Source organism: Dreissena polymorpha, chromosome 6 (genome assembly GCF_020536995.1).
Source record: "Dreissena polymorpha isolate Duluth1 chromosome 6, UMN_Dpol_1.0, whole genome shotgun sequence".
Classification (NCBI taxonomy): domain Eukaryota; kingdom Metazoa; phylum Mollusca; class Bivalvia; order Myida; family Dreissenidae; genus Dreissena; species Dreissena polymorpha.
In genome coordinates this window covers 12,196,638-12,209,762 of record NC_068360.1, presented here as the reverse complement: position 1 = coordinate 12,209,762, position 13,125 = coordinate 12,196,638, and the positions used below count along the sequence as shown (strand labels likewise).

General features: G+C 36.0%; 1 protein-coding gene across 5 annotated transcripts in view; it reads right to left on the bottom strand.

Moving 5' to 3' along the window:
- Positions 1-13,125, bottom strand: part of LOC127833654 (phosphatidylinositol 3,4,5-trisphosphate 5-phosphatase 2A-like) — a 148,772-nt gene that overhangs the window by 26,629 nt on the left and 109,018 nt on the right. For all 5 annotated transcript variants that reach the window (XM_052359047.1, XM_052359049.1, XM_052359048.1 and 2 more), the window contains 8 exons: positions 12,689-12,785; positions 11,603-11,747; positions 10,312-10,411; positions 9,080-9,171; positions 7,220-7,301; positions 6,553-6,698; positions 5,294-5,351; positions 4,532-4,623 (listed from right to left, as the gene is read on the bottom strand). In XM_052359047.1, coding sequence (XP_052215007.1) covers positions 4,532-4,623; positions 5,294-5,351; positions 6,553-6,698; positions 7,220-7,301; positions 9,080-9,171; positions 10,312-10,411; positions 11,603-11,747; positions 12,689-12,785 — 812 coding nt within the window. The remainder of the gene's footprint in view (positions 1-4,531; positions 4,624-5,293; positions 5,352-6,552; positions 6,699-7,219; positions 7,302-9,079; positions 9,172-10,311; positions 10,412-11,602; positions 11,748-12,688; positions 12,786-13,125) is intronic.

Here is a 13,125-nt window from a genome sequence, read left to right as displayed (position 1 = left end):
ATGAAGGATGACCTTGAACTTCCACCACTCAAAATGTGCAGCTTCATGAGAACAACGCTTTGAATTTTTAATTTTTTTGACCTTGAAGGATGACCTTGACCTTGAACTTCCACCACTCAAAATGTGCAGCTTCATGAGATACACATGCATGCCAAATATCAAGTTGCTATCTTCAATATTAAAAAAGTTATGGCAAATGTTAAAGTTTTCGGACGGACAGACGCCATATATTTGACATTTGACCTTGAAGGATGACCTTCACCTTCACATTTCACCACTCAAAATTTTCAGCTCCATGAGATACACATGCATTCCAAATATCAAGTTGCTATCTTCAATATTGCAAAAGTTATGGCCAATGTTTAAGTTTTCGGACGGACAGACAGACGAAGGGACGGACTGACAGACTGACGGACAGTTCAACTGCTATATGCCACCCTACACCCTACTGGGGGCATTACAATGTGCATACACTAAAAATTATCAAAACGATCAAAATACATAAACATAACAAGTTAACAAGCCTTGTATATCTCAAAATATATCAATATGCACATTAGACATTTTTTTTATATTTGTCATTTACCCCACCCACTTTTCTTGTCTTACAAATCACATTAATATCATAAAATTCAAATGAAATATTATATATTTATATTCCTTAGTCCCATAGGTGTGTATAAATGTAGTAAGGATAATAATTGTATTTACACTGTTTTTCAGGTACAAATTGAAACATGTTATAAGGACAAACACATTTTGTTTTTTTACCTTTATTTCATTGATTTAGTCATTTTATCATATAATGTTTAATTTTTCACCAAACAAATAATTTGTTTAATTAGAATAATATGTTCTCAGTGGCTTAAATTAAAAAGCTTACCAAAATCATGGAAAATTTATGTTGTTTGTGTAATTTGCGAAAAAACGGCATTTCCTATGTTTTCGGTCGGCCATCTTGGCGGCCATCTTGGATTTAGACCCCTTGGGCATGAAATTTTTCTTGGGAATAAACATTTTCTTTTACCCCAGACAATGTAGAACATCATCAGCATATTTAAACAAGAGGGCCAAGATGGCCCTTGTTCGCTCACCTTAGAGGAGTCAGTTCATTCAATCTTTACCAAATGTCAAACTTGACCTAGATATTGTCCAGACAAACATCCTGGTCAAGTTTCATCATTACTTCATCTGCCAGTCATGATCAATGTACCTATGAAGTTTCATGATCCTAGGCGTAAGCATTCTTGAGTTATCATCCAGAAACCATTTTTCTAAGTTGAGTCACCGTGACCTTGACAGCCATAGTGTGAATGCGTTTTTTGGCACTGTGACATTGACCTTTGACCTAGTGACCTGATAATCAATAGGGGTCATCAGCGAGTCATGATCAATATACCTATGAAGTTTCATGAACCTAGGCATAAGCGTTCTTGAGTTATCATCCAGAAACCATTTTACTATTTCAGGTCACCATGACCCTGACCTTTGACCTAGTGACCTGAAAATCAATAGGGGTCATCTGCAAGTCATGATCATTGTACCTATGAAGTTTCATGGTCCTAGGCATAAGCGTTCTTGAGTTATTATCCAGAAACCATTTTACTATTTCAGGTCACTGTGACCTTGACCTTTGATCTAGTGACCTGAAAATCAATAGGGGTCATCTTCAAGTCATGATCAATGTACCTATGAAGTTTCATGATCCTAGGCATAAGCGTTCTTGAGTTATCATCTGGAAACCATTTTACTATTTTGGGTCACTGTGACCTTGACCTTTGACCTAGTGACCTGAAAATCAATAGGGGCCATCTACGAGTCATGATCAATGTACCTAAGAAGTTTCATGGTCCTAGGCCTAAGCGTTCTTGAGTTATCATCCGGAAACCATTTTACTATTTCGGGTCATCGTGACCTTGACCTTTGACCTAGTGACCTGAAAACCAAAAGGGGTTATCTGCCAGTCATGATCAATGTATTTATGAAGTTTCATGATCCTAGGCATAAGCGTTCTTAAGTAATCATCCGGAAACCATTTTACTGCTTTGGGTCACTGTGACCTTGACCTTTGACCTAGTGACCTGAAAATCAATAGGGGTCATCTGCAAGTCATGATCAATGTATCTATGAAGTTTCATGATCCTAGCCATAAGTGTTCTTGAGTTATCATCCGGAATCCATTTTACTATTTTGGGTCATCGTGACATTGACCTTTGACCTAGTGACCTGAAAATCAATAGGGGTCATCTGCGAGTCATGATCAATGTACCTATGAAGTTTCATGATCCTTGGCATAAGCGCTTTTGAGTTATCAATCGGAAACCATCTGGTGGACGGACGGACCGACATGAGCAAAACAACATACCCCCTCTTCTTCGAAAGGGGGGGGGGGGGGGGGCACAATGAGAAAACTGCCCCCCTCCCAGAAGCCATGTTATTCAACTGACCGGAACCATTTTTGAACTCAACTCTCGTATCAAGGAAACAAATGATCTGAGCAAGTTTCATGAAAATTGGGCCAAAAATGTGACTTCTACTGTGTTCGCATGTTTTCACTATATACATATAGAGAAAAATGCCCCGCCCACTGGCGGCCATGCTTTTTCACCGATCCCAACCATTTTCAAACTCCTCCGAGAAATCAATAAAACCAATGTTTTGACCAACTTTCATGATGATTGGGCAAAAATTGTGCCTTCTAGAGTGTTTGCAAGGTTTCTCTATAGCCAAATAGGGAAAACTTCCACTATATACATATAGAGATAAATGCCCCGCCCACTGGCGGCCATGTTTTTTCACCGATCTCGACCATTTTCGAACTCGTCTGAGACATCAATTGAATCAATGTTTTGACCAACTTTCATGATGATTGGGCAAAAATTGTGACTTCTCGAGTGTTTCTCTATAGCCAAATAAAGAAAACTGCCCCGCCCACTGGCGGCCATGTTTTTTAACGGATCGGAACCACTTTTGAACTCAACCAAGATATCATTAAGACAAACATTTTGACAAAGTTACATGAAGTTTGGGCATAAAATGTGACTTCTACAGTGTTTACAAGGATTTTCTTTTTTTTGATCTAGTGACCTCGTTTTTGACCCAGCACAACCCAGTTTCGAACTCGGCCGAGATTTCATTGGGACAAAGCTTCTGACCAAGTTTAATGAAGATGAGACAAGAAATGTGGCCTCTAGAGAGTTAACGAGCAAATGTTAACGGACAAACGACGGACAAAGACCGGTCAGAAAAGCTCACCTGAGCAATCAGGTGAGCTAATATAAATGCTGTCAAACATACACTTCTCAATTTAAATTCTGTTCTTATAATCATATTTATAATGCTCAATGTTTCCCAATTTCATGGTCTATCACGCTTTTTCCCCCAATTTCATGGTTGATTGCGTTAATTTTAGCAATCCAAATGGCACAGGCTGTAACAAAAAAAATCAAAACAAATCACGAGTGTATGGACAGGCAGTGTCCATATACAAATGCACACCAAATATAAATGTTATATTTGAAGCAACATAGAAGTTATGAGCATTTTTCGAAACCTAAACGCGAAGTGTGACGGACAGAAACTATATGCCCTCCTTCAGGGGCATAAAAACTATTTCAAGTTTGTATTACAGAGGGTATTAAATCTGTCATAAGATGAAAGAAAAGAAAATTGCCAACAAACACTGCAGGATTGCATCAGAAAAAGATAAACTTCCACCTGTAAAATGTAGAAGTGTACTTCATAGAAAGACCTCAAATTTTTCTAGACATAGGAGAAATAATCCTATAATGTTCAATGTTAAAAATATTAATGTTTAATTTTATGCGAGTATTAAAGAGGAATAACACAGATAATTTAAATTAATTAAAGTAACAATAATACTCAAAATCAACAAATATTTTGCTAATAAAATAAAGTTCAACCAGAACAAAAATCAGTACTCCTTATAATATAGCAAAAATTTCAAAGTTAGATTTGGTACCGTAACATAGATTTTAAGAGAAACCAGATGCTCATTTTTGTTGTTTTTTTCGGAACAATATATTAAACACATGTTCACGCACCAAGTTAGTGTTCATTTAAATAGATATTGTAACAGGAAATTTTAATTTGGAATATATTGTGCCTCACATGAACATGTGTGTAATATATTGACCTGCAAAAAACAAAAAAGCATTTTGTACCTTGTTAAATCTATGTAACCAGACCACATCTAGCATTGAAATTTTTGCTATTGCTATAAGGAGCATTGATTTTGTATGTGTTAACTTTATTTCTGAAATATTGTGAGCAATTTTTGTTTGTTCTGAGTATTTCCGGTTTTTTAAGAAACAGGAATGATTTTTGTTTTCAATGTCCAAAGCAGGTCGGTAGCCACATTTTAATTTTCCAAGAGGTTTAAGTACCATATTCACAATTTAAAAGCATAATTGCAATTTTGTGTAGGGTAGCTACACTCCGGGTCACTGAAGCTCCAAATACATATATACTGACCAAGACAAGCAAGATGGCTATAACTTATGTTACTCACCTCAGGCAGATTGTTCTTGAGCCAGACTGGAACTGTGAAGAAACCAATCTTGTTCTCCTTAAACGAAGTGTTGGACTGGCTTCGAAACATGTCTGAAACAGTGTGGGCATGAATGATAATAAAATGAGCCTTGTTCTGTGAAAACTGGGCTTAATGCATATGCGTAAAGTGTCATCCCAGATTAGCCTGTGCAGTCCGCACAGGCTAATCAGGGACAAAACTCTCCGTCTAAACTTGATTTTCGGTAAGGAGGGACTTCCTTGAAACTAAAAATACCATAAAAGCGGTAAGTGTTGTCCCTGATTAGCCTGTGCAGACTGCACAGGCTAATCTGGGATGACACTTTACGCACATACATTAAGCCCCGTTTTCTCAGAACGCAACACAAATGAGTTCTCCTGAACAGAGAAACAAAGGACCAAAGAAACAAATCTGATCAAAGAATTTAACAAATGCTCTTCAAACATAATGCCTTTTGAAAGTGAAACATATGAATCTGAATATTTATGACAAACATACACAAACAGGCTAATATGAGGTATTCAGGTAATAAAATATATAATATTTGTTTACAGTCTGATATATTTCAACAAGAAAGGGCAGTTACCAATTGTTTAAAGAAGTATTAAATATTTGCTACAACTATGCTTTTTTGTGGGAATCTAAATGTTGTTTGACATTTGACTTGTAAATTAAGACTCCATGAGAAGTTGAGCTCAATATTTTCAAATACTTTTTAGCTGTTTTTGGAGAAACATTTACCTGGCAAGCAGGAGGAATGGAAAGTCAGCTGGAAGTATTGCTTGCAACATGTCTTCACCTGCAAAAAGTAACAACTTCACAACCTGCAGGGTTGAGCACAAAACTAGCATATCTAACATAGAAATATGAAGCAGATATAACAGTTTCACGCTAAACTCTTGACTAAGGAGCAAGTAATACTTATTAAAGCCTAAACAAATAATGAGTGTCATTGGTGTAACCAACACTTAACTGTTGGTTTGTGAGAAAGAAAGTAAGGTTGTTGTTGTTGTCCTGTTGTCCTTAAATTTATTTTCATTTCATAGTTACAAGACGGTGGTATAGGTTAATCGTGTGTATTTTAAACAATAAATAATTTTATGATAAACTCTTTTAAGAGAACTGATCTTTTCAACTTGCAACAGCTTCAGTAGTTTGTTAACTTTGGTAAAACAAATGATAAACAGTCCTTTTTCTGCATGAAAAATTATAAATTTAAAATTAAGATATTTGTTAAGATAGCAAGGATATTCAAACAGATGATATTTTGACATACAAACATACCCTTATTACAATTTCCTTCATTATGGAACATGGAATACGTGTGAAAATTTAAGAATAAATAGGATTTCATGTTTATTGCTTTCCGTTTTTGACTTTGGGGCAGTTATTGTGTGTTGCTTAAATTAAAAGCATATTGGTCAATTGCTATCTATCAGAAGCAGTTTGTGTATGCTTGTTTTCAAACTCTTCAATTCATAATTAACAAGCAAATTCGTTGAATTGATATCCCCGCAAATATGCTTCTGGGCAAAAAAGTGTTATATTTTCAAGATACAAAGGGCCATTACTCCGTTATCAACAGATGGTGTACAATGCCATTTTGCTTGCATTATCCTCTTATCTATATATATAAAGATACCAAGTTTCAATGAAATCCGCCAAAGCACTTACAAGATGTGACTCCGGACACACAAAAAAAGCATTTTTTCAAGATACAAAGGGCCATTACTCCGTTATGAACAGATGGTGTACAATGCCATTTGGCGTGCATCATCCTCTTATCCATATATACGCATACCAAGTTTCAATGAAATCCGCCAAAGCACTCCCAAGATATGGCTCCGGACGGACGGAAAGACGGAAGGACAGACAACGCCAAAACAAAATACCCTCCACCTATGACGGGGGATAATTAGTTAAGTATCATAATATGTTTTATGCCTTTACATAGCATAGACATTCAAAATGATGTTACACGTATTACAATTCACTAGTACCTGTGCTTCCACTGTGTTGAACACAATGGTGACAGGAGCCATTTCTGAGAGGGACTGTCGTGTCTGGATGAACTCAGAGGATATCCCAACATTGAACGAGGAAAACACGGGCCTGTGGTCGCTGCTGAGTATGGCATCAGAACAGCCTGCAGAATTTCAATACAAATTCAATTTTGTTTGTTTAGATGTGTATACTAGTTATATAATGGCGGTAAGTTACCACTAAAAACTTGTGACCCAATCCAAAGAAATCGTGTGACCTGTTTGAGCCCTACGTAACTTAGAAACTCATGAATCTTTGATGCCAGTCCTCTGTTTGTCCAACTGAACTAGCAGCCAAGCTACACCATCAGTAATAATAATAGGAATAACATCACAGCTGAGGAACTTGCTACGTGGTTACATGATTATCAGTAATAATAACAATAATAACAAACCTCACACCTAATGCATTGATTACACAATTATCAGTAATCAAAGTAATAACACACCTCACACCTATGGTATTATGTACCTGATTATCAGTCACATAAAAAGCACAGTTAAGGCACTAACTATATGATAATCATTTAGAACAATAATAACACACCCAATGCACTCATTACAATTTTGTCAGTAATTATGCTTATATACCTTTTTCACTAGATTATGCAAAATAGGTGCATACCATATGCTACGTTTTCCACAAAGGTTCCAGGATATGATTTCCACAGCACACGGTCACAGTAAGATGGAGCATTGATTCGCACCTGTATACAAATGTATTACTTATCAACACCTGTCAACAAATATATAACTTATCAACACAAAGAAATTAAACACAAGGAGACATATATGCTTTGTAAAAAATAGTGTTATCAGCACAAAACCAAATCATATGTGATTGTTGAATTCTGAGATGTGACTAAAACATATATAACTCACTAAAACCCTGGCACTTCTTTGTCAGAGGCGTACCATATACTAGGCCAATAACTGGGGAATACTTGGATTATTGCATTTGAAAACTGTGTCTTGCACATCTACACTCATGGTGATGACACATTTTAATTTCAAATTAATTGCTTGCAAAATTTAGAAGTTTGCTCAAAATATTTTTTTGTGGAAAGTCCGAACAACCATCTTATGGACAAGGTGACTCCAATATACCATCCTCCTTCTGGTATGATACAAGTTTGAACAAGAGTGCCAAACTGTCACAAGGTTTTGGACAACTTTTCCATGACCCATATTTAAACTTGACAAACATATCATCTAGACTCAACTTCTAACCAAATTTGGTGAAGATCAGATGAAAACTATACTTCAATTAGAGAGCAGACACCATGCTAAATGCTTGAAATGCACTAAGTGACCTTATGACCTAGTTTTTGACCCGGCATGACCCATATTTTGAACTTGACCTAGATATCATTTAGATACAACTTCTGACCAAGTGTGGTGAAGCTCGGATAAAAACTACTTCAATTAGAGAGCAGACACCATGCTAAATGCTTGAAATGCACTAAGTGACCTTATGACCTAGTTTTTGACCCGGCATGACCCATATTTTGAACTTGACCTAGATATCATTTAGACACAACTTCTGACCAAAGTTGGTGAAGATCGGATGAAAACTACTTCAATTAGAGAGCGGACACCATGCTCAATCCTTGAAATGCACTAAGTGGCCCCATGACCTAGTTTTTGACCTGGCATGACCCATATTCAAAATTGACCTAGATATTGTCTAGATACAACTTCTGACCAAGTTTGGTGAAGATCTGATGAAAACTATTTGAACAAGCAAATTCGTTGAATTTATATCCCCCGCAAATTATATGCTTCTGGACACAAAAGTATTATATTTGACACTCAAAAAAGCATTTTTTCAAGATACAAAGGGCCATTGTTATTAACAGATGATGTACAATGCCATTTTGCATGCATCATCCTCTTATCCATATATATACTTATACCAAGTTTCAATGAAATCCGCCAAAGCACTTTCAAGATATGACTCCAGACACACAAAAAAAGCATTTTTCAAGATACCAAGGACCATTACTCTGTTATTAACTGATGGTGTAAATGATAGTTGGCGTGCATCATCCTCTTATCCATATACATACTCATACCAAGTTTCAATAAAATCCGCCAAAGCACTTCCAAGATATGGCTCCAGACGGACGGACGGAAAGACGGAAGGAAGGAAGGACGGACAACGCCAAAACAATATCCCTCCACCTATTGCGGGGGATAACAAAGATTCAATGAACTCCGCCAGAGCACTTCCAAGATATGGCTCCGGACGGATGGACAGACGGGCAGAAAGACAGACAAACAATGCCAAAACAATATCCCTCCGCCTATGGCGGGGGATAATTAGAGAGCGGACACTGCTGTGGACGCCCCCCCCCCCCCCGCCCACCGCCCTCCCGCCAAGGGTGAAACTATAATACATCCTGTTTAGAAAAAACGGGCGAATAAAAATCTGATAAAATGGTCATACATTGATCCCAATGTATGTCAAGAACAACAGACTAACCCCTGTGGTCTTGACTTTTTTCCAGGCATATTTGTTACCAGGAACATTTCTTTCCAGTCGATATGTTGGCAAAAATGTAACTTCTGCTTCCTCTGCAAATGAAATAATACATACAGAATATTACACTAGTCAATTGTTCCAAGAGTTTGTATCAGTCGAGTGGCTTGTGTGATGACGTATCACAGGAGAGGCAGAGCCTCGAGTGTCATGCGAAATAGCACAAGCCACGAGAGTGATACAAACTCTTGGAACAATTGACTAGCGTAATATTCCTTTATTTATATAAAACAACTAACGAAAACAGTTAACAATTGTATTTTTTTGCTTTAACAAAACTGACAAAACAATGACTAGAACTATATGCCGTAGTTAATTTAAGACCCGTATGAATACAGTTTATGTAAATTAACATGCAAACATTTGAACCAGGAAAACACAGGTTTCCGACACGCTAACCTTCATGAAATCGTTAATTAAATGTTTATAACAATTAAGTTGACAACTTTAATCCAATGTTTATAACAAAAACGTTGAAACGATATGCAATTCAACTTCTATTCGTCCATGTCTTTATCAAAACTTAGTTTAAAGCACACTATTTTATTTAACATTTATGCATGATTAAAACACACTCAGAAATATGTTTTGCATTCGTGCGATGTTTTAAACAAATAGTTAGCTGTTAAAAAACACCACTTCTGACATGTCCTTAAATTCCAGAGAGTTTTAATAAAACTATTGTGTTTCGTCACAGAAATGACTTCACACGATGTTCTACGTAATATTTTTCGTAATATAAAATATAGGTTTTCCTATTTTTGGTGCGAGTTATGTGACGTAATTAAATGGGTTGAAGAAAGTAGTCTGACTAGTATGGTAATACGGAATCGGAAAACAGCGAGTAGCATAATACGGGATTTATTTCAACGATTGATAAAACATGTATTTTGTTAAAAGCATTAAACAGGTATATAATAAAACATGATATTAGGACATGAACACAGGCCTAGCTATCATCACTTTTTTTCTGAATACCTGCCCACACCCACACCCCAACACCTGAACTTCCTTCACCCAAGCTCGGATTTTCCTTAACACATTGAGAAAAGGATACTTTATTGTATTTGGAAATCATTGGATTCTCCATTTTTACTGGCAAATCCATACAAAATCAACCATCCCTGTCCTGAAAATTTATCATAAAGGTTAAACAGTGTACTGTATGTGCTTACGGAAGCCGCTGAAAGCGGTCTTATGTTTCTGCTGTTTCCTCAGCTGGTCTCTCTCCATAAGGAACCCTATGTCCTTCTCATGGACCTTGCGCAGGATCATCTGCACACACAAACATACATGTAGAATACTAGCTTTGTGTAAAACACAGTATATATAGAAAACCTGACCAACAAGCCTAGGCAAGTGTTTCACACTTCCATGCCACCTACTTTAACATGCTAAGACACTTATCACTTAAACACTTATCATAAAAACACATACATGTATCACTAAAACAATTATCGCTAAAACATGTATCACTAAAACCCTTATCTAGCATTGTATTTTTCAATTTATTTTCCTTTTATTTGCATCTTTGATATAAAAAACACACATAACAGCTTGCAGAAAAAAAACACACAAAAAAAATCATGAAACTTCTTGAAGATAATGAGTTCATTATATATGTCATGACAGCTATAGCCCTGCATACTGAAATAAGCCAAGTTTATACCAATAGATACATGGAAGGATGGAACGGAGGGAGGAGGGACGACAATGAATGATAATATCATATGTTGCAGAAGTCAGAGAGGGAGTGTTTTCCTTACACATGTTTAAGAGGGTCCTAATTTTGACGGACAAATATAGCAACCCAAAATATTGTCAGAATGAGAAACATTCCACAATCAGAGGGCAGGGGCGTAGCAAGCAATTTTGGAGCTGTAGGCCCGGATATGATACATAAAAACGGAGGGTCCGGGGGTCCTCCCCCTGAAATTTTTTAAATCCTATAACGCCTGTGGTGGGCTTTCAAGCATATCTAGAAAAATAATAAGATATAAAAATTCAAGACTTTGGCCTGTTTTTCTTTGATAATTTACTGTTTTTTGAAAGCGAGTTAGAATCTATACACATAGAAAGAAGTAGAGTTGATAATCGGAAGATATGTCCTTTGAACACGACCACAATCCATTGTTTGAGGATTATGTCAATATGAAATGCAGATTTCTAACACCTCACTCTCCTCAGGGTCAACATTTTAACACCTTTTCGAAGTTGATTCATTTTTATTTTGTTCATGTTTAAAAAAAAGTTGTAGGCCCGGGCCTGCTGTGCCTAATAGCAGCTACGCCCCTGGAGAGTGTAAATGCTTAATAACAAATGCAAATGCGTTTGATACAAATTGAACAACATTATAATTCATTTTTCCCAATTGCAAGGCTTAACAATTCAAAGCTCACACTTTGATACCAATAGGTATAAGACCCTTTGACCCTTTTCTAAAGCATAAACAACTCATGCCCTCACCTTTATATCCTCCTCGATTCGATAATTGAGATCACCCAGCCAGAACACGTGTTGGAACTGACTTGTGATGTCGAACAGTGACAGGTGCTTCTGACCCAGATTCAAGGTCAGGTTCTTCACAATGTCACGGAAATTCTGGTTCCTCCTGAAATTTTGGTTTTGTTTCAAAACATTTGTCTGCATGCTGAACCGAAAATTTGAACTTAACAAGTAAGACCGGTCATTTGACAGTGCATGTTCCAAGAGAAATAACTGCAATTTCACAAAAACCTGAACTGAACCCTCAGTTTATGTCTACGAACATTTCATTATTGTTTCATACCTATTGTACTGAACATTCATGAGTAATTTTCAGCATAAATTTCAGAGCAACCACTGCCGCCAACAAACTTAGACCTACGTTTGTAAAATTGCAAAAGTAACAATATTTATTACACTCAATAAAATTTCTAATGCAACATTTACACTGTTTATTACACTCAATAAACTTTCCAATGCAAAAGTTACATTTCTTATTGCACTCAATAAAACTACTAATGCACCAGTTACATTTTTTGTCTAGATTAATTATTAACTGATTTCTTCACAATTTGGCATACATTAAAAACTTAGCATTCAAAAAACTCTCCTAGAAACTTAATTCATCCATGAAAAATCATTTAAGTGTATATTTGATATGGGGGTGTTCTTAAACAACACAAGACCTTTGCTTTAATAATTTGAAAAGTGTCTGTGTTTACAATATGATTAGGGACAGAACATTGATACATAAAATGGGCAGTTTTTTACTCTTAAATATGTTTTTACTATTTAGTTATACTAACAGGCAAAATCTTAACAAATTCATATCGCATTATTGAAGGATGATGCATTTTGTCAACCATGAAAAATACTGTTGCAGACAGGTTTACCTCATCATGCAATATGTATATAATGCCAGTACGATAACTATTTTGGTAAAATGTATATAATAAAGAAACACAATCATTATTTTGTCAACATTTAATATGAATTTTAAAGGTACAATTTAAAAGGCAGAATACATCTAACAAAATATCCCACAATTAAACAACATGATTCCCATACCTGTTACACCGCTCGTCTCCAGATGTCAAATGAGTATTGATGAAACAGAACGAAGTACCGTTGAAGTAGAAGGAAATTGCCACGGCCCCTTTGTTGCCTAGAAACAACATATACAATAAATTACAGAATGGTGACATCAATGATTTATGTATAAATAATGAGCATATACTGATTCATTCAGATCTATATTTATACTTGATTTTATTCATAAACATGTACCACAAGTTACATAATACAGTTAATACCTTTACAGTATTGTACTTTTTTTTCAAATTTCGACAGTGGATTGAATTTTATTTAAGCACCAAAACCAAGTTGAAATTTTTTTTTAATGGAATTATGCATCCTAGCCATTTGTTACATACAGATTAGCTATGCACAACTGTACACGCGTTATTATGAAAAACAATATTATATGTAATATACTCCATCCACTT